Source organism: Acomys russatus, chromosome 25, assembly GCF_903995435.1.
Source record: "Acomys russatus chromosome 25, mAcoRus1.1, whole genome shotgun sequence".
NCBI lineage: Eukaryota > Metazoa > Chordata > Mammalia > Rodentia > Muridae > Acomys > Acomys russatus.
In genome coordinates, this window is record NC_067161.1 from 30,968,606 (window position 1) to 30,991,230 (window position 22,625).

At 41.8% G+C, this 22,625-nt stretch overlaps 1 protein-coding gene across 2 annotated transcripts in view; it reads right to left on the reverse strand.

Moving 5' to 3' along the window:
* Cnot6 (CCR4-NOT transcription complex subunit 6) overlaps positions 1–21,684 on the reverse strand; it is a 35,431-nt gene extending 13,747 nt beyond the window's left edge. For both annotated transcript variants that reach the window (XM_051167223.1, XM_051167222.1), the window contains exons 1-2: positions 21,502–21,684; positions 10,247–10,360 (exon numbers count right to left, since the gene is read on the reverse strand). In XM_051167223.1, coding sequence (XP_051023180.1) covers positions 10,247–10,358 — 112 coding nt within the window. In that variant the 5' untranslated portion in view covers positions 10,359–10,360; positions 21,502–21,684. The remainder of the gene's footprint in view (positions 1–10,246; positions 10,361–21,501) is intronic.
* Positions 21,685–22,625: the final 941 nt, after the last annotated feature.

Genomic DNA, 22,625 nt, shown 5'->3' on the forward strand with positions numbered 1-22,625 from the left:
GCACCAAAATTGAAGTTTTAAAATCTGAATTTACATCACGATTCAGAAAATGGGGGGAAGGGGAAACACACAAGTCAGACAGAGATGGACAAGATGAGAGTCACAGTAGATTAGACACTGAAGAAAATTAGTGTATTTGAAGGTAGGGCAAGAAAATCCTAAACAAAAAAAGGAAACACATTAAAAAAAACATGGCAGGTCAGTAATGTCTGGTATAACTTTTAACAGTGGAATGCATATGTAACTGGAGTCTCCAAATAGAAATGCAGGAGGCAGGAAAAAAATGTAAAACGTAACAGAAAGACACAAGTGGACAGTCATATATACAAAGAAGGAAGATGGGTGCTGCCATGGTAGCTCAGGGGCTAGGAATACTGGCTGCTCTTCCAAAGGATCAGAGTTAAGTTCCCACCACCCAAAAAGCAGCTCAGAACCATCAAAAGCTCCAGTCCCAGAATTCTGATGCCCTTTTCTAGACTCCTTGGGCATAGGCAGCATGTGGTACCCAGACACACACAGATGCAATATCATACACAAAAAAATTTAGAAAGTAAAAACAAAAATCCTGGACCTTTACTTCATACCATAAACAAAATTCAAAAGTACAAGCCAAAAAAAAATAAATTGCACTTCATTAAAATTAAAATCTTTTAAGCTGGGCAGAGAGTGGCGGCCCATGCCTTTAATCCTAGTACTCAGGAGGCAGAGGCTGAGATAGGCAGATCTTTGTGAGTTCAAGGCCAGCCAGGCCCAGAGAGAGCTCCAGGACAGCCAGTGCTACACAGAGAAACCCTGGGGAGGAGGGGCGGATCTTTTGTGATTTAAAGAACAGCATTAGAAAGTAAAAGACAAATCCATAGAAAAGAAAACTATTTGTACATCAAAAAATTACTAGGCCATTTATACTTTTAAAACTCAGAAAAGCTGGAGGCCTGGCTCAATGGGTAAAAGCACTTAGCAGGCAAGTATGAGGGCCTGAGTTCTAGTTCCCAGAAATTACATTAAAACCCAGACAGTGTGAGTGTGTATAATCCCTAAGCTCTCAGGGAGACAGGGGGCAGAGACAACAGAACCCCTAGAAGCTCTTAGAAACCTGTAGACCTGGCAGACATGGCAAAGAAACAAAGAACCCTTGTCTTAAACCAGGTGAATGGTTGAGTACCAACACAAGGCTGTCCTTCTAAATAAGCACAGCAACACTTGTGTACCTGCATTCACATACAAATTAATATACATGTGTGCTACAATTTAAAAAATAAAATAAGGAGAAGAACTGAGTACAATTGGAGTAGGCTTTATTATCTACAGCACTTGGGAGGTGGAGACAAAAGGACGGCAAGTCTGATACAACTTAGGCTTTACAATAAATTCCAAGCTACCCAGGGCTTGGTAGTGAGATCCCATCTCAAAAACACTCAAAGAAAATACAAGTAGAAAACTATTTCTCCAAAGATACACATAAGGCCAACAACCACATGAAAAGATACTTAGTATCATTATCCATGAGGGAAATGGAAACGTGGCCCACCCAAACCACAACAGGGAACTACTTCAAGCACACCTGGATCGATACACTGCGACAGGAAGAGAATCACCAGCCTTACATTCAGCTAGCTCAGGCAGTTCATCAGCGTAGCACTTCCTTTATAAATTCAATACAGAGCTGGGGGTGGTGGTGCACGTCTTTAATTCCAGCACTTGGGAGGCAGAGGCAGGGGGATCGCTGTGAGTTTGAGGCTAACCTGGTCTACAAAGTGAGCCCAGGACAGCCAAGGCTAACAGAGAAACCCTGCCTTAAAAAAAAAAAAAAAAAAAATTTTCTTAAAAGTTCAATACAGAATATATGACAAGCACTTAATTCTTAGGTGTATACACAACAGAAATCAAAATATAGGTCCACAGAAGAATATCTTAAGTCTCAAAACTGGCCAACACTCAGGAGGCAAATCCTTTAATCCCAGCACTCAGGAGGCAGAGGCAGGTGGATCTCTGTGAGTCTGAGGCCAGCCTGGTCTACACAGTCTGGGTTACACAGAGAAACCCTATCTCGAAAACCTAAAAAGAACACTAAAAAAAAGACTCAACTGGAAATGATCTAGATGTCTATGGCTTGATGAATGGATAAATTAAAGGTGGCATGTTCTTTACCATAGAATAATATATGCAATGCAAACATGTGCTGAAACAAGGATCAACCTTGAAATGCTCGTTATGTGAAAGAGCTGGTGATCACATATCACATGAATGCTCACACATGAAATGTCCAGAACAGTACAAACCCACCAAGAGGGAAGAGTAATAGTGGCTGAAAGGGATGTTGAGGGAAATGGAAAAATGAATGCTAGTAAGTACAGAGTTCCTCTCAGGAAATAATGCAAATGTTCTCAAACTGAGGTAACATGCAGAAATACATAACTACACAAGGTTGATGAATTATATGACGCATGAATTGTATTTCAAGCTGTGGTAAGAAAGAGAAAAGGAGACCAAAAAAATGCTCGTTATGCAAAGAAAACTATAAGCCCAGTGTGACGGTTAATCTAGACTATCAATTTGATAGAATCACTATGGAAACACGTCTGTCAACTTGTCTCTGAAGGATTACCTTAGACTCGGTTAGTTGAGACGGGAAGGGGTGGTACCACTCTATTCAAGGTCTCAGACTAGATAAAAAGGAACAAAGGGGCTAAGCACTGGCACTCAGAGCCTGTGCAAGAACTGTACCCATCTGCCTCCTGCTCCTGGCACTATATGCTCCCATCTATCATGATACACTGTAGTTCTTGAAACTGAGAGCCAAAACAAACCCTTCCTTCCTTCCTTCCTTCCTTCCGGGTGACTCAGTCAGGTATTTAACACAGCAATGAGAGGTAACTGTCCCACAAACCCAGAAAAGACCAGCGATTCCAAACATAGAACCTAGCAGGAAGTTGGGAAGAAGAAAAGGTAGGCAGGAGAGTAAACAGGAATAAAAATGTATTCACGGAGCCCATCACTATGGACAATAAATATACGCCATTGATAATGTGAAACCTAATTATCAAGATTTCTCTAACCAGACAAATAATTACTTTTAACAACAAAAAGAAAATTCCATAAAAAAGCAGAAAAAGAAAACCATATAAAGGCACACAATAATCAAATGGCTTAAATAATAAGAGGAAAAATATAAAATGGGGGAAATTATATTTCATATAGATCAAAGATAAAATGTCAGTAAATATCTAGTTATAAACAATGTAATAGGGGAAAGACCTACAACTCAGGACAAATTTTTCACATGAAGGTAATTTACTTTTTTGGAAGAGGGAAGCTGAAAGAATTCACTAACAGTAGTTCTAAACTCTTTAGGTAGTGTAAGGACAGTAGTACCAGATGGAAATTTACCAGATATATACACTATGCATCTCTATTTCTGAGATTTTCAGATTAGAAATTACTGGCATACAAACATTATCAGGGAAATTCCTAATCTGATAATCTGAAATGCCCTAAACTCTGAAATTTTAAAACATGGACACTAAATTTTAGGTCTCAAGTACTTCAGATTAGGAATGCTCAAATCTCAAGAATAAGTAAGTGAAGATAGGTGAAGTCTACAGCAACCATAAAGCTGAGGCTGGGTTGGCTCAGTAATTGAATTCCAATTTAGAGATGGCTTTGGTGATGGACAAGGTCAGCCACCTCATGAAGCTGGATATCGTGTTGTGTTAAACAAACTTTAAAGAAAAACATGGGGGAAAATCTCTTCAAAATACAATGGTAAGTGAAAAAACAGTAAGCGGGGAGGGAGAACATCATTTTATATCAAAAAGAGGCATGGAATAACATAAATGTCTATGTGTTTGCACAAAGCAATGTCAGAGGACACAGAGAAACATGAGAAGAAGTGGAATGAAAACAGACTTTGGCTGTGTACCTTTAAAAAATATTTTTTGGGCGACTGGAGAGATGGCTCAGAGTTAAGAGCACTGTCTGCTCTTCCAAAGGTCCTGAGTTCAATTCTCAGCAACCACATGGTAACTCACAACCATCTATAATGAGATCTGGAGCCCTCTTCTGTCATGCAAGCATATATGCAGGCAGAACACTGTATATATACAAATAAGTAAATCTTAAAAAAGAAAAAAGTGTGTGTATGTGTGTGCGTGCGTGCATGTGTGTGATATCCCCTTCCTAAACTGCTCTCAATCTCAGTTCTATTTGGCTTGTATCACCATCTCAGTATTCAGCTAGTCTAAGATGCTTTCCTTAATCCTGCCAGGCTAGTAAAACCTTCTTAAAGATAACACTCCAAGCATTTGTGTTCTATAATTATTACAGGTTCATCACTACGTTGTCAGGACTCCTCCTACATTTTGTAAAATTCTGAAAATCTTTATATTGAATCATTTACCCATCCATTCATAAAATTCAAAGAATGATTCAATGAATGGCACATAAATAATTTCTAGTAAGCATCTATTGTCACTACTCAGACTTTCTTCCTCTCACAGGATGGTGAGCCTGGCCCACTCATGACATCTGGAAAAACAGGCACTAAACAGAGCAGGAAGCTCATAAGCTGATGATTCTCAAGTTATTCTTAATAATTATCAAAAAGAGCTTCACGTTATATTCTCTTTTTTAAAATTGTAAAAGCTTTTGATTCAGAATGTTAGTCATGGTTTCTTATTCTCCACAGAAAAGCAAATCTGATACAGTTTTCTCAATAAACTCAAATGCTACAGAATATCACATATAAAACTAATGTGTGGCCTACAAGGCAAGGTACCTGCTTCAAAAATCTTTCATAGGTGCTAATAAGTTCAGACCCGAGCCTGAATCTCCCAGAAGCTTCCTGTGTATAGTTCTGGTTGTACACTTCCTCCTGCCCTACAGTGGTAGCTCAAAAGGCCTGGAACAAATACAACTGTAGAGCCCAGGTAATCATGGTACTGCTCCCATCTAAAATTTGGCATCTTCAGACAGAACTTCTTTTTTTACATATCCAATATCAGATACCTATAAAGAGAATGCTGGTGGTAAGCAGTAAGTCCTGTTGAGTGAGGGAAGTCAGTGTTCTCCAATGAAGTAACACATGGTCCACACCCCAGGACAAGCCTCACATTCAGGAGTAAGTGATCAATACAAACTGAACTCCATGTGGGTTTTGTTGAGAGAGAGAGAGAGAGAGAGAGAGAGAGGAGAATGAAGTTGGACAGCAAAGGAGGAGTTGGGGATGGGGAGTGAGTATGATTGTATGATTTAAATGTATTATATGAAATAAAAAACTAATAAATAATAATTTTAAAGCAGCTGATTGTTCAACATCGTTGTTGGCCAACTGTTGCACTGGAGAACAAAGGAAGAGAAGATGTGGCAGATGACCTGGAGAGTAGGGAACGCTGGGAGCAGAGACGGGGTGAAGGGGTACTTTCCGGAGTATCTGTCCCACAATCACAAGCAACAGCTAAGAAGTAAGCTGAAAGCAGATGCTGAGGCCAAAGAAAATCCAAGTGTCTTAAATATATTCAAGATAAAAGAGGAGCTCTGAAACCCTGAGGAAGAAGATCCTGTTAACCCACCAAGATTCTGGTTGGGAGCTAGAAATGATGAAGGCAGGCAACAGGCAGGCAGAGCAGCTCACAACCAGTGAAATCTGGCTCCAGTCAGATCAATCCCTGACTAGATAAAGCCACCCTCCTTCCATAATTAGCTAAAAAAAAATACACAGTAAATTAAGGAAAAGAAGGCCATGGAATTACCATTTCCAAAAATCAATAAAAAATTGAAGGCCTGAAAACCGTAAGAAAGCAAGAAATAGAACAAAACCTCCAAGAGATTCAGGAAGGAATAAAAAAAAGAAGGAATCATACAAAAGACATTAAAAAGGCGATTTTCAGATGATGGACACTAGGCAGCACATGGTGTCAGTGAGAAGTGGAAATAAAGTCAGCTCCTATCACTGTCCCAACCTTCTCACTAGTGTCCTGACTGTCCTCTTGTTACTGACAAAGCCATTTAAGGGAAGAACAGGTTTGTTCTGGCTCACTGTTCTAGTGCAGTGGTTCTCAACCTTCCTAATGCTGCGACCCTTCCTAAAGTTGTGGTAACCAACCATAAAATTATTTTCATTGCTATTTCACAACTGTAACTTTTCTACTATTATAAGTCGTAATGTAAATATTTTTGGAGATAGAGGTTTACCACAGGTTGAGAACCACTCTTCTAGGAACATTCCAGCACAGAACGAAAGACAGTAACAGGGAGAAAGGGTATGGTGGCAAAACCAAGAAGCCAGCACAGCACCAACATTCAGGTAAACAAAATGAACACAAAATGGAATCAGAGTAAATATAAAGCTCCTCAAGGCCCTTCCCCAATGACTCATGTCCTCCAGCAAGACCCACTTCCTAAAGCCCATACAACTCTTCCACCACCAGCTAGAGACAAAGTATTCAAACACGGAACCTAGAGAGGGACACTTCACATTTAAGTCACAACAGAGCTGTTATTTATAACACACAGAGATCTCTTAAAAGCTCAACAACAGAGCAAAAGAACCTATTAAAACAGAAGATCTGAACAGATACTTTATCAAACACATCAGTGACAAGCCTATGGGAAGATACTCAACACCATACGCCATTAAGAAACTGCGAAGTGACCGACCGATGGGCATGATGGCACGCGCCTCTAATCCTAGCTAGAGAGGCAGTGGCAGGTGGATCTCTGTGAGCTCCAAGCCAACTTGCTCTACAAAAGCAAGTCCAGGATAGCCAAGGCTACACAAAGAAACCCTTGGGGGCGGGGGAGAAAAACTGAAAAAGAAATAGCAAAATGCCAAAAAGCAAGGTGGTGGCACATGCCTTTCATCCTAGCACTAAGGACACAGGAGGCAGGCAGATCTAAGTTCAAGGGCAGCCTGGTCTACAGAGAGTTCCCAGGATAGCCAAGGCTACACAAGAGAAATCCTATCTCAGCAAACAACACAAAACAACAACAAAACCCTTCAAATGTAATAGGAGATGGCGACAATACACTATCACAATGGAAAACTCAAAAGCACTGCAGACACTAAATCCTAAGGAGGCTGCAAAACAAGAATTCTTGTTCACTCTGGTGAAGACAGTGCACAGCACTTTAGGAAATACTCGAGCAGTTTCTGATAAAAAGCAAAAATAATCTTAGCATATAAGCAACAATCATGCTTTCTTGGACCTTAGTAAAGCCTATAGGCAGATGTTTGGAGAAGCAATATGCAAAAATGCCAAAACCTGGAAGACCCCAAGATGTTCTTCAGGATGTAAGCAAGAGATGATGGTACTTCCAGACAGTGTAGGGCTACACAGAAGGAGTCTCTAAAGCACATGATTCAGTAAAAGTAGCAAATCTGAAAAGGATACATACTGTATGATTCCAATTATTCCACCTTCCTGAAAAAGCAAAAGTATGAATACAATAGAGACATCAGTTACCAGGCATGGAAAAATGACCGTCTGAAACAGAATTCTGGGGGTAGGAAAACTATTCTGTATGATACTATAATGGCGGGCGGACCCATGCCTCTATTATCAGTGGTTCTTCAATCGTCAGTGACCCTTTAATACAAGTCCTCATGTTGTGGTGACCCCAATCATAAAATTATTTCACTGCTAATTCATAACTGTAATTTTGTTATTGTTATGAATCGTAGTGTAAATATCTGATATGCGAATCCAAAGGGGCTATAACCCACAGGTTGAGAACTGCTTCTCTATATAATTATGCAGAACATCAGAGGGAACCCTAAAATAAATTACAGGCTTTGAATGATATGTCAACTTACTTTCTAACTGTAATAAATGTTATCACTGGTGTAAGATGTTAACAATGAGAGAAATCAGTCACAGGGGTATAGGAACTTCAGATTGTTTATTTAATTCTGCCGGCAAAGCCAAACTGCTTGCAGTAAAAGACCAGGCCTCAAAAAATAAGGTGGAAGAGCTAGAGAGATGGTTAAGAGCACTGGGCACTCTTCCAAAGGTCCTGAGTTCAATTCCCAGCAACCACATGGTGGCTCACAACCATCTATAATGAGATCTGGAGCCCTCTTCTGACGTGCAGTGTACACGCAGGTAGAATACTATATATAATAAATAAATCTTTTTAAAAATATGCCGGGACAGTGGTGGTGCACGCATTTAATCCCAGCACTCAGGAGGCAGAGGCAGACAGATCACTGTGAGTTCAAGGTCATGCTGGTCAATGGAGCGAGCTCCAGGACAGCTAGAGCTGTTACACAGAGAAACTCTGTCTCAATAACAACAACAATAATGTGGCTCAGTGGTTAAGAGCACTCACTGATCTTCTGAAGATCCTAAGTTCAATTCCCAGCACCCACATGGCAACTCACAACTGTCTGATGACCTCTTCTGGTGTGCAAAAGTACATGCAGACAAAAGTACCCATATACATAAATAAATAAATAAATCTTTAAAAATAAGGCACAGATCAATTTAGGTAGACATCCAGTGTCAACCTCTGGTGCAGACATACAAAAAGACAAATACGCACAGTTTTTCTTTACAATCTATACACCAGTGTGGTGGTTTGAATAAGAATGAATCCCCCCCCCCCAATATACACCCATATTTGAATGTTCAGGGAATAGCATTAGGAAATATGGCCTTGGTGGAATAAGTATGTCACTAGAGCTTTGAGATTTTCAAGGGCCCAAGCCAGGCCAAGTGTCTCTCTCTCTTCCTGCTGTCTGCTGATCTGGATGCAAACTCTTCAGCTCCTTCTCCAGCACCATGTCTGCCTGCTGTCTGCCTTTGTGCTCCCATGCTTCCTGCGTGATTATAATGGATTAACCCTCTGGACTCTAAGCCAGCCTCAATTGAATGTTGCCATGGTCATTATGTCTCTTCACAGTAATAAAAGCACTAAGGCAATCAGGCAATAAAATAAATGAAAGAATGTCTCTTTATAAATGTATCTCAGCTAATGAAAAAAATTATAGAAAAGAATCTATACTACACCCTTCAAAGAATTAATGGCGTTGGCCAATAAACAGCGATAGGAAAAAGCTTTCTGGTCTTACACTGCTCCTAAAGAAAAGGCACTGTATCATCTGCAAGAAATCACCTAGGAGACACACCTTAAATCCTGTCCAAAAGCTTAAACCTCAGCTCTGATCTAGACTCTGGACTCAGCTGTCCATTTGCAGAAAATACCAAAGACGCATTCTGAGTATGCACAATCTAAAAGATTCAGACTGGGAAAACAAAGTGTTGGATTGTCAACACATAAACTGCAAGGAAAAGAAAATTTGGAGGGGGAACCTGTAATAAAAATAGATACTAAATAGCGAAAGTGGAGGAGCTACTCTACAATGCTTAAATAAACACAATTAAAAACTACAAGGAAGGACTGGCAATATAGCCTGATATGAGTACTGGGAACCAAACTGGGGTCTTCTGGAAAAGCAGCAATGTACTCTTAACCACAAAGCCATCTCTCCAGCTTCCTATAGAACTTTTAAATATACTGTCTTTAAGAAGCCTATGCTAGCCAGGCGTGGTGGCACACACCTTTAATCCCAGTACTTGGGAGGCGGAGGCAGGGGCAAGTGATCTCTGTGAGTTCGAGGCCAGCCTGGTCTACAATGAGAATTCCAGGACAGCCAAGGCTACACAGAGAAACTTGTCTCAAAAAAAAAAAAAAAAAAAAAAAAAAAAAAGAAAGAAAGAAAGAAAGAAGAGAAAAAGAAACTTATGCTAGCTGGGCATGGTGGTGCACATCTTTAATCCCAGCACTCGGGAGGCAGAGGCAGGCAGATCTCTGAGTTCCAGGACAGCCCTGGATAGAACATAGATAAACTTGTCTCAAAAAGCCAAAACAAAAAGAAAAAGGAATGAAAGAAATGTAGGCTAAATCATCTCTTCAAAACTGTCTCATCATTAAAAGACTTTAACGAGACTGTTTTTACACAACCAATTGATCTTGCCAGGAGAAGGCCTAAACTCCAGCCCTGTCCCTATCCATGGTGCACCAGGAAGAGGAAGAGCACGGCATGCACAAGGACAAGTAACAGGGCAGCAATGGGAGTTCAATCCTGACTCAAGCCATTTCTTTTCACTGGCACTTCCTGCTTCAAAGAGAAATTAGCATTTGTAAAATACAACTGTTGCTTTTATTTATATATATTAGTATTAGAAAACTTAATTTTCCAACATATCTTTAGTCTCTATAACATAAAATTCATGCTAAGATGTCTTACCACTTATTTCAAGCTCTGCCCAATGTGATTTCTTTCCATTTGCTGCTTCCTCAGAGGACATAATTGTGTACATCCTCCGAGGGTCAGGGGGCTCGTATTTTTCTTTGGGCATGCCTGTTAAATAAATCAAGAAAAGAAACCAATCAGCACATACTTGTAGAGGAATTTTAATCCAGCAACATGGCTGCTCTGGCAAGGGCTCACATCCAAAGACCTTCTAGGTCTGTGTGATCTGGCTAGAATGCAGACATGCATCTTTAATCCCTCTGGGGGGATACAGACCGGCTTTTAGTATACACCTTTAATCCCAAGCAATGACATCTAATTGAGGGACAAAGTGAAGAATCAAAGAAAGATTTGACAGAATGACTCAGATAGGATATACCCAACCTTTAGGCAAGAGAGAGGCAAAGAGGGAGACACAGTACAGTTCGGTACAATACAGTTCAGTGCAGTTGAGGCAGTTTCTCCAAGTAATTCGGTAAGCAGATAGAAGTCAGTTTGAATCAGTCAGCTTGGAGAAGAGTTTGTGCTGGAACAGCTGAGTTAAACCATCCATCCAGAGTTTAGAAAGAACCAGAAAAGGTGAGTTTACTCAGCAGTAAGTCTCAGGGGATGAAACATTCTAGGCCTAGGGATAGTTACAACAGAGATAGAAATGCTCTAGGCTCAGCTCAAACCATGTATTTGAAAAGCTTAGGTATGACTCTCATATCATCCCATCACCTGAGGAAATAAAAACACATTTATGGGGCTGTAGAGATGGCTCAGAGGTTAAGAGCACCGTCTGCTCTTCCAGAGGTCCTGAGTTCAATTCCCAGCAACCACATGGTGGCTCACAGCCATCTATCTATAATGTGATCTGATGTGCTCTTCTGCAGAAAAAGCACTCATATACCATAAATAAACAAATAAATTTTTAAAAACACATTTACACATACTGAAGAATCAAATAAATAAAAGTATCATTTTGTTAAAAAGCAGACACCCATATTAGGATCACTAAATATGATTTGCTAAGAAAAAGCACTAAGAGTTCCATGTAGAAATGGCTACTTTTAGTTCCAGGATACAGTTGATTAAATCCTGGAGCTAATAAAGGTGATAGCTGAAGAAAATATAGCTATTAGCTTAAAAAGGGTTCCACTGGCCAAACAAGAAAATCTGATCAGCACATGAGTAACTACAACTCAGTCAGTATACACTGCATGAATCCAATCTCAGTTAATCTTTTAAATTCATCCATGTGTATGTGCAGGTACACATGTTCATGCATGTGGAGGACAGAAGGAAACTCACAGAAGACATCTCTCCTACCATGTGGGCTTCAGGGAGTCACACCTTCATGCAGTATGTCCACCCTGGCTGCCCACTAGTCACTTAGTAATTGTTTAGATGTGCTGTCACAGTATCATAGTGCCTGTGTTTAAGTAATTTATTTTCTTTCCTCACATCCCCAGATACAAGAATAATGATGTTCACAATTTAGAGAACAAAGAAATGTAAAGTGTTTCCTTTGACTTAAAATATAAAAGTTCTCAACTTAAAGGAAAAACTCCTGCTAGCTTTGCAGTTCAACTATTATTAATCTCTCTAGTATGCTTAATTTAGAAATGAAAACACAATCAATGTGTTTATGTGAGTGAGTGGGCATACAATACATACAGGACTGGTACTACTAAAGTTTCATGCGCCCACTGAGACCCTTAGAATGTACTCCACCACCGCGCGGGAGCCTGCTGTGCTCTAGATAAGCCACTTCAACTGCTCTGTGGCGTATCCACTGAATTGCTAGTATCAGTACTCGTGTGCCTTGGAGACACTGAGTAAAACAAGCATTTCTTGAACACTAGCGACTGCAGCACCATTACAGTTCATCCAACAGTCCATCTAATATGGCAGACCAAATGATTAATGGGCAGATAGTATGTACAGTACAGACAGACTGGATGAAGGCATCCACATTTCCTGGGTATGGGATAGCACAAGTATTCATCATGAAATGGCTTTTGATCTAAAACTTGTGAGTTTATACTTATTTCTGTAATTTTTTGGTTGTAGTTTGTTTGATTTTCAAGATAGGGTTTCTGTTATGCAGTCTTGACTTCCTGGAACTAACTAGCTCATACAGGCTGGTCTTGAACTCAGAGATTTGCCTGCCTCTGCATTATGAGTGATGGAAGGGATTAACGGTGTGCACCGCCACCCGGCTTATTTCTTAAAAGTTTTCCACTTACTATTTTTGGAAAAGACTACAGACAACTGAAACCAGAAAATAAGCTACCAACAACACAAAGTTCTTTGTAGGACAGGCAGCTGTAAGTACGGTACAAGAAATATACAACATGAATCTAGGGTATCTTTCAGTGTTAAAAAGCAAAACCTAATGGGGGTTTCAATGTCAACACAATAGAAAAACTATGTTTTCTTAAGGGAGACTTCTTTATACAATCATTCATTCATAAAATATTTGTTGAATCTTTTTAGTATGTTAAGCACTTTGTCAGGCATTAGGAATTTAAAATAAATCAGAAAGCTTTAACCTATAGAGGAAAACAAAACTGTTATAGCAATGTAATCATATTCTAGCCCTTTCTTTTTACTTCTTTATTTCTTCAAGATGATATGCACACTTTTTGGATTATAACAGACCTTTATACCACTCTCAAATTATTCTTCCTAAAGCTGAGTTCTATCTGATTACACTTCTGATGCTAAAACGACAGAGTTTAACCAACTTCTGATCCAATGTCAGCATTAAACTAAGGATCTACCTGACCCTCTCTGCGCCTTTTTCTCATCTGTTGGAATGGGGATGTAGCTCTGTGGTAGAACACCTACTTAGCACATACAAAGCAGTAGGTTCCATCTTTTGCACTGAATAAAAGAAACAAAAAAACAAAAAACAACAGAAAAATCTAAATCTCTATATCTTAGAAAACAAATTCAAACTCCATAGTTTATCATTCAGAATCCCTACTTTCTTTTCTTTCTTTCCTTTTTACTGGGGGAAGGGTGGTTGGTGGTAGTGGTTGTTCAAGACAGGGTTTCTGGGTGTAGCCTTGGCTGTCCTGGACTCACTCTGTAAACAAGGCTGGCCTCAAACTCAAGACATTTGCCTACCTCTGCCTCCCACACGCTATGATTAAAGAAGTGCACCAGAATGAACAGACTTAGACTTACTGATTTTCCAAAAACCATTCTGAAATTAATAGCTTCATAAGAGACTAGAGTAATCCTATACCAAACGTACTACATATAGCTCATTATTTTCTTTTACCTTATAGTAGGAACTCAATAAAAGTCTGCAAACTTCAAAACAGATGAACAAAAATTGAGTCCTAAGCCATTTTCAATGGAAGAAGTAGGAAAATAGTGATTTTTATGGGATAGAAGGTTGACAGTGCTGGGTGGAAGCTAGGGGCTTGTGCATGCTACACAAGCACTATACCACTGAACTACATACCCAGCCAAAAATGGTGATAGTGTAAAATAGAAGTAAAGGAAATTCCAACTGTACATTTTTTTAAACCTTCCTATTTTTCATTATTGCATATTTAGAGTAGTGCACCAAGCCACTACTCTAAAGCCATAATGCCTCCTACAACCCAAGTTAATTTATTTTGGAAAATAATACAAATGACAGACAACTCATTCATAGGTACAATAGGAAATTTTTAGGTAAAAATGAAAACTAACTTGCTATATTGTTTCTTCCAAGACACACTGAAATTTTAACACAAGAATTTGGCAAATACTATTTTTTTTGTTTGTTTTTTAAAAGATTTTCTTTTTAATTTGTTAAGTATATAGTGTTTTGCCTGCATGCACACCAGGAGAGGGCACTAGATCTCATTGTGGATGGTTGTGAGCCACCATGTGGTTGCTAGGAATTGAACTCAGGACCTTTGGAAGAGCAGATAGTGCTCTTAACCTCTGAGCCATCTCTCTCCAGCCTGCAAATACTGTTTTTTAAAATGGGAATAATCTGGAATTTTGTATTAAAATTATCGCAGGCCTACCATAGGCCTTAAAATAATTACCTTGTCCCCAGGCCACGGCTGCCAGAAACCTAGCCCAACTGTCTACAGAGGCTTCCACTGGCAGTTGATGGAAAGAGATGCAAAGACCCACACCCAAACATTAGGTGGAGCTCGGGGAACCCCAAGAAGAGAAGGAAGAATTATAGGAGCCAGAGGGGCTGAGGACAGCACCCACAGAATCAAATAGGAAGGCTTAGTTGTGATTATTTAGTTTGGGTTTTTGTAGGCCTCCTTACGGTGGGAGTGGGGGCGACTCCGACTCCACCTGCTCTTGGGACCATGTTCCTCCTCCTGGTTGCCTTGTATCAAGTTCTGTGCCTAGTCTTACTGCACCTTGTTATACCGTGTTTAGTTGACATCCCTGGGAGGCCTGCTCTTTTCTGAAGGGAATCGGAGGAGCAGTGTATGTGTATGTGGGGGGGGGGGGCACGAGGGGGGGCTTGGAGGAGTGGAGGGAGGGAAAGCTGTATTTGGAATGTACCAAATGAGTGGAATACATAAAAAGAAAAAATGTTTACGTTGTTTTAACACATACTAGCTGTATACTATAAATTAAGGTGGCGTGAATCTAGTATAAAGAGAATCGGTTGGCTCTAACTCTACAGCCTCTATTCAGTTATGCATTTCCACTCTCCCTCTAAACCTAAATCGCCCTGACTCTCAGTCATTGCTGTCCTATGCAGTGCTGAAAGCCTGTGTTCCCAGCACTTCAGAGGCAGAGGCAGGAGGATCAGGAACTGGAGACCTGCCTTGGGGGGAAAAAGGTACGACATTTTTTTCTCTCTTTTTTCTAGGCAGGTTTCCACCACATACTTCACAGAAAAGAAACCTCAGGCAGCTGTCCTCGGTGACACTCTTAGTGCACTGGTAGAAATCAAACTACACCCTGCCACCTCTCTGCACAGCTCCCTGCCTAGCCTCAATCTTCGGGATAGCTCTTGAGAATGCCACTGTAGCCGATGCACACACACTATGCATGACAGTGCCTCAGAGCCAACTACTGAAGTTGTGTAAAAGGAACAGGGAAAGTAGTGAGGGAAGAGAATACCAAAAGGACCTTACTAAAAAGCAATTAGCCTATTGGGCTCCAAACTTGTTTTTCCTCCTAGGATGTTTGCCCAATTTTTCCAAGCCAAAATGAGTATTTCAGACTCCAATCCTAACACAAATTTCTCATCACCTCTGCTTTAACCCCATCAGCTCTTATCTAGGTAATGTGCACAGTCTCAGATGTATTTCTTTGTTCTACTCCTCCTACCTTCATCCATTCTAGAATCATCTTTGGTGACTGCCCCCAAACTAGATTTTACTTGACTCTCACTTGTCTCACCTGAGACAAAGTGTCAAAATTTAGTTGTTCCAAGGTATCTGACAGGGATCCATTCCAGCCGGCTACAGGAACCCAAATGAATACAGTAAGTTCAGGATGTGCCTTACATGAAAGATCACAACGTATCTTATGGTTTAAACCATCTCCACATGATTTCTAATACCTAATACAAGGTAAGTGTTATACGGTTGCTACAATACCTCATTTGAGGAGTAAAGCAAGAAAACAATCTGTACATGTTCAATACACGTATAAGCGTTTTTGTAATTTTCAGTCCACGGTTTGTTGAGTCTGCAGATATGGAAAACTAGCTCTACATGAAAGAACAGAAGAAATCCAGGATCATTGTTATAACGAATAATATGTATTTACAACCTGCCTGTTCCCTCTGAACCATCGCTCACTTACCTCAGTCAAACCTCTATGCATTAACACATGATACTGCTTCTGCCTGAAATGCCCCAGGCACCACATGGTCCCTTCCCTTTGCTCAAATGCCAAGCTGGATATCTAATTCCAAAAGGACAATTATCCCTCGCACACAATTTACCATCTCCTGCTCTGACCTATCCTAAACCTTGAAAATTTGGTTTACTGCTATATTCACTAACTTACCTTAGTTTAAACCTACCTATTGCAGTAAACACTCTGTGTATTTATTTATACTTTAAATATTCTTATAAGTCCATCATACTCAATGTTTACATGAATTCAAAAGGGAAAGTTATGATAGTTCTCGCTCGCTCTCTCTCTCTCTCTCTCTCTCTCTCTCTCTCTCTCTCTCACACACACACACACACACACACACACACACACACACACACACATTCACACATACACAGAAGCTACAGTTCATCTTATCAGGTATATGAAAAAAAACATAGGCTTCAAGTCATGAAGGTGAAATCCAGAGAAGCCAGACAAAAATAACCTTCCTACTGTCCATGGGAACAAGAATACTGGTTCTAGGACACCTTGGGTAAGAATCAAACAGTCACACCAAAGAAAAATCCAGTCATAAAAGCAAAATTGGAGTTGTGCCGCTAACTGCCACACACTGAGATACCATATAAGAGTATTTCTTGCACACTCACTACTTTTCAGGCCTATTAGACACTTGGTACACATTAAAATGGTACCCTCAAGCCAAGTGTGGTAGTGCAGGCCTCTAATACCATAAACAGAGGTAGCCTGGATTACATAGTGAATTCCAGGCCAGCCAAGGCTACATAGAGACTTTGTTTCAAATATATGAATAAATAAATAGGTAAAAAAAAATTTTAAATCTTAAAAGATATTGTAGCCCTTGATACTATTATTCTCCACATACAAAAAGGGAAAACCCAGAGAATAAGAAACAGCTGCTATGCAGTATGTGTGCTGTCTTAATTACAGCACTTTCAGAATTGTTACAGAGTACACTGGCTTTTCTGCCCTCTATGCTGATGTCCTTATTCTCTTATTAAGACCTAAATGACCTCTCTAATCCAAGAATCCTGACCTTCTTTATTCAGTCTCCCCATTTTTACTACTTGCTTTCTAAGTATGTCACATGCAGCATCTCTCAGTGGGTCCCCACTGGATACAGGAAAATGTTTTACCATTTTAGGAAAAGCAGCCAAAGTTGTTCTTAACTTCTCTCATCTTTGCATCCTATATTGCAGAGTCCAAGTCATGAATGACTCAAGTATGGAAGCACTGCTGTTTTCTCAGAACACCCTTTTCAGACGGACAGCGCTTACTCATCTTCCAACTTCAACTCAAAGATCGCTGATGTAACCACTTCAAAGGTTCCCAGGCAAAATCAGATTCTTCCCAAGGACATATAAAACGCTTTATATATTTCTAATTGCCATATAACCTGCTATGTCTATTATTCTTCTTTCTCTCTGCACCACTGCAAACCTACTCTGAATTGAATATTTTCAAATACTGTGTTCAAGTATAATTAGTTCTTCCATATAACACTTGTCTGGAAAAATGTGAAATGTTCCAACATAACTGACTTAATACTGAGTACATGAAAATGTCTCACTTGTTTATGTGCTATTTTATTAGTGGAAAAATAAACTGGACAAAGATAGAAAACTGCCCAAGGTGAACCGAGTTGTACAACAACTGAGAAGACAGGCACAGGCACACTGAGGAGTAAGTCAGCTCCTCCGGTGCTGTGGGCCACGCCCACTCAACTCTGGAGCTTTGGCATCATCGCTTTCCAGGCTCTCAGGGAACTCTTCCAGCAACTCAGAGAAACTTACAAGCAGCAACGCTGCAGATATCCAGCTCAAATAAACCAGGTAGTTTCTGAAGTACCACAGTTACTGTAATACTTATCTACTTCTTAACAATTTAATATGAAAAAATATGCTACTATTCTTATGAAGCCCTGTTCTTTTTAATGTTTTGTGTGTTCTACTTCCTCCCAAGTCCTGTGGTTTCCATACAAAACCTGCAGCAGCAGTTTTATTAAATGTTCCATGGCTTCACAGTCTTAACATCCTACTTCCAGGAATTTAGAACAAAAACTTTTGTCTTCCCCAAATTTTCACAAAATACTTACTATATCCTAACAAAACATCAGAACGTTGCTAAGCAACCTGATGCTTTGATCTCTAGTGAGCACTGGTTGACTGCTCCACTTAAGTTCTAGCCTGACCCTCTATAGAAGCAAAGTTCACAAGCCTGCAATCTCATGTACACCATCTTAGGCTTTCTCTGCTTTGGCCCTCTAACAAAACACTGGCATTCTGATTTCACATGGTCCTGTACTAAAGAGCAACCAGGCAGTCTTCAAGCTCATTACAAAAGGAGTCACGGGGCTGGAGAGGTGGCTCAGCCATTCAAGGCTCACAACAAAAGGAGTCACAGACATCCTATCCAAGTCACTAACTCAGTATTACTGCAAATATGACTTGACTTACACTTGCACAGTCTCTTCCCCACCCTGATGCCTAGTTACCTTTACATCACTGTGTAGCCCCTCCTTTGCTAAAGGGGAACAAAGTTCAGCAACCGTAGTCCTTCAAAACCTAGGCTGGACACACCTTTGTAAAGCTGTTCTCCATCCATTCCCATTGCTCCAGTGACATCGCACCACTGCCGTACCCCCAAACCTGACACCTCACTGCACTCACTGTTCCCTTTGTTCAGAATGATCCCTTTCTCCAACCTGGCAAACGTCTACTCAGTGTTACTTTTTTTAAGCTGCCACCACACCCTTCTCCCTAAGTTTCATCATGCTTCTGTTGCTTGAAGCACTCCATGTACCCACTGCCTCGATGCAGGACGAGAAGGCGGAAAATGAGCACGGTCATCTCTGAATCCTCACTTCTAGCTCAGGGCCAGCAACTGCTATTCCTCAATGTGGAGCTTATCAGAAAAATATAAATGGACAACAAAACAGTAAAGGCCGAAGAGAAACATTAAGGCAGCCTGAATCCGCCTCCATCTTAGATTCAAATAATTATTATTTTCTTTTTTAATTATTCAATCACTAAACTCTACTGCATTCCATTGTACTCAAACGTCATATGTTATGTATATAACTAGATAATACTTGGGTAGTGTTAATTGCATCTCATTGTAATATGGCTACCTCCATAGCCTGAGTAGCAGGTACAATTAAGAAAAAGTGTAGCTAAAAGGTTTCACAAATTAAAATCAGAACTTTCTCCCCCACAACAAAAATGTGTGTGTGTGTGTGTGTGTACCTAAATAAATCTTAAGTAAATATTTTAGCTGATTATATGTGGACATTTTCAAAGTGACAAAACATGTATCTGAGCTCAAGCTTTTGAACCAGAGGACCCTAATCAGGGGACCTTGCATGTAGGAAGATTGCAAACGTGCTGAAAATATGGATCCTTCACTACACAGGACGGAGGAATATCCTGCCATTTATTCCATACGTCTTACCTATATTATCTTTCTAGGCTGCACTATATTAAAAACTTAAGCACTGTGCTGCACACCTTTAATCTCAGCACTCCAGAGACACGAGGATATCAGAGTTGAAGGCTGGCCTAAACTACAAAGAAAGTTCCAGGCTAGCAGGGATTATATTTTGAGAGCCTATACAGTGGGACGTCTAAACATTAACCAAAATACTAGTTTAAACTGCATGTACAGCTGGGTTGTGGTGGCCCACACCTTAAATCTGAGCACTCAGGGAGACAGAGGCAGCTGGATCTATCTCTTTGAGTCTGAAGCCAGCCTGGTCTACAGAGTGAGTTCCAGGGCAGCCAAGGTTACACAGAGAAACCCTATCTCCAAAAAACCAAAAACAAAACAAAACAAAAAGTAGTAGGCAAATTCCTATAATGCCTTTATTTGTAGTCAGGACCAGGTTCTGATCAACTTCTAAGTCTGTTCAAAGTAACAGCCTGAAATTTCCCAGCAACTACAACACATCTGACATTATACAAGGATTGTCTTTCAAGGAAAAAATTTCCAGTCACACAAGAACATGTCCTTCTGTCTATGTTAGCAAGCATGTCGTGCCTCTACTGAGAAATGGTCACACTGACCCACTTTAAATAGTATCTACCAGTTAAATTTCTCCAAAAACCAAATACTTAACGATTATATCACACTTAACAACTGTCTTTCACAAACACAAAGCCTAATCTCTACCCTCATAACTGTAATATCCTGGGTCACTTTAGTCATTCTAGGTTTCAGTTCCTCACAGGCAGCCTAAGGGAATTAGCGTAGACCATTAGTACCATGTAATTTTAATTCTAAAATGTTTTCTATAAAGCATCAACTTCAAAAGACTGGCAGCAACTACAAAAAGCAAAATATGCCTTCGCAATCTTTTGACCAGCCTACAGAACTGTTGTGGAATGGTGGAGAACGCTAGGTAAGTGTGGGAAACACCGAATTGTTTGTCACCAATTCATACTCTCTCTTCTCCAAAGTTAAAATCCCAAACACAGGCACAGAAGAATTTAAACCTAGAAATAATCAGGCAATGTACCTGTAAAACAGGTTTACCTGTACTCAAATTTAAGCAGATAATTTAAACACAGTAACTAGACGATCGTTCACAATGTTATCATTTACAGAACAGTTAAAAGGAAAGATTACAGTCGCTTATGAGCAGACTCTAAAGAACGTGTCAAGATAGAAAGTCAAAGCCGGAAGCGCGGGGTTTACCAAAGAAAATAACCACTGACTTTGAAAAGGCTAGGTCCGCTTTGGTTAAACTAGGGAAAATTTCTTCGAAGAATTAGTACTCGAGTCCTGGGTCCAATAATCTCTACAATTGATAATCACTTCTATGACCATGTAATCCGATCCGATCCGCTAACAATAAATATCTGCCTTAAAGTGACTTTAAAATACTTTGGGGGGGGGGGGAAGGTGAGCGCTCAGTGCGTCCACGACGCGCCAAGTTCTACGCCGCACAGTGCGCCACCCCTACACTGCCACTTCTCCAAAGTTGCCTCCGGTTCTTAGCTCCTAGTCCCGGGACATCAGGTCCTCTCTAGGAGCGCGTGACCAGAGCCGGGGGGGGGGGGGGGGGGGGCGCGGGGGGATCCGAGAAGCCAGGGCTCACGCCGCCGCCCCTCGGTACGCCGCCGCACTGCCGTCAATCAACGCTTCCCCCCACCCCATCCCCCCCCAACCCTGGCCGAGCCCCGGGACTCCTCCGCGCGGGGGCGCGGCCCGGGGACCGACCGGATCGCTAGCGCTGTGTGTGTGTGTCAAGTAGCGAGACGGACAGACGTCACTCCGAAAACTACTTAAGTTGTGTGCGAGCGAGCGAGCGCGCGCTCGGGGGTCCCCAGGGCACGACCCCGGGGGTGCCGGGGGGGGGGGAGGGGGGAGCGCAGGCAGCAGAGCCTCGGCGGGACGTCGCTCCGGCCCGTCGCGCTCACCTCTCGAGCTGCGCCGCCTTCCTCCGCCGCTGCCGCCGCCTCCTCCCGGTGAGTGCAGCGGGGTCTGCCCTGTGGAACCACCATACCAGTCCCGCCAGCTGCTGCAGCGCCGCCGCCGCCGCCGCCGCCGCTCTTTGTTTCCCCCTCCTCAGCCGCCCGCCTCGGCCGCCCGGACCCTCACGAGCCGCCGCTACGCTCTGCCGCCCTCTCGGCCCCCGGCCTCGCCCTCCGCGCCGCGCCCGCCGCCGCCTTCGCCTCCGCGCCGTCGACGCCGCCGCCACCGACGCCGACGCCTCCTCTTCCGCGCCCCCCTCGTTTTCATTGAAAGCAAACAAGCATCATGGCGGCGGCCCCCGTCCCCCTCCCACCCCAGCCAGCGAGCGCCCCGCTCACCGCCGCCTCTCCAACATCCCGGCTTCCCATTGGCTGACGCTGCGGGACGCGACCATCCCGCGCCGGGCGGGGGGGTGGCTCTTCGCAGGCCGACGCTTTAGCTCCGTCCACGTTCCCCCGGCTGGCGAAGCAGTGAGCCCGCCCGGCGCGCTCCTGCCCGCCCTCCCAGCCTCTCTTCCCGCTCTCTTTGCGCCTATCCTTCCCCGAGCTTTCTATCTCCTCCTCTCCTAACGATGTTCCTCAGCTGCTTTCTTTTTTCTCGTCCACTTTTATCCCCACTTTTCCCTCCTCTCGATTCACTTTTCTTTTCCTTGACCTGTCACTCACTTGGGAGCACAGATAAACTCTCAGGCGTTTAACCTTATCCAGTATCTTGGCTCTGCCCAGAGACAAAACGTTCAATCTTGAATAGTCAAGTAATTGTTCCTGCCCTAACTATGCAGAAAATAATAGGCAGTTTTTGATAATGAGGTTCTACTTTAAGTAACGAGCCATAGCCGCATTGAAAGGCTTACACAGTCTATTCAGGACAAAACTGGTTGCAGGTAAACTGGGAAAGAAATGGGCTGATTAATGATGCTTACATCAGGAAAAAGTAGCTGGCTAGTATTCTGAGCACAGAGATTAATCAGGCTCCACCTTGCTTGAGTCAGTGTCATAATGTGTGAGCAAGGGTAACCCCTGACAAACTTAAAAAGCCCGGGTGATAGAGGCTGAAGGGGGATAGCTGC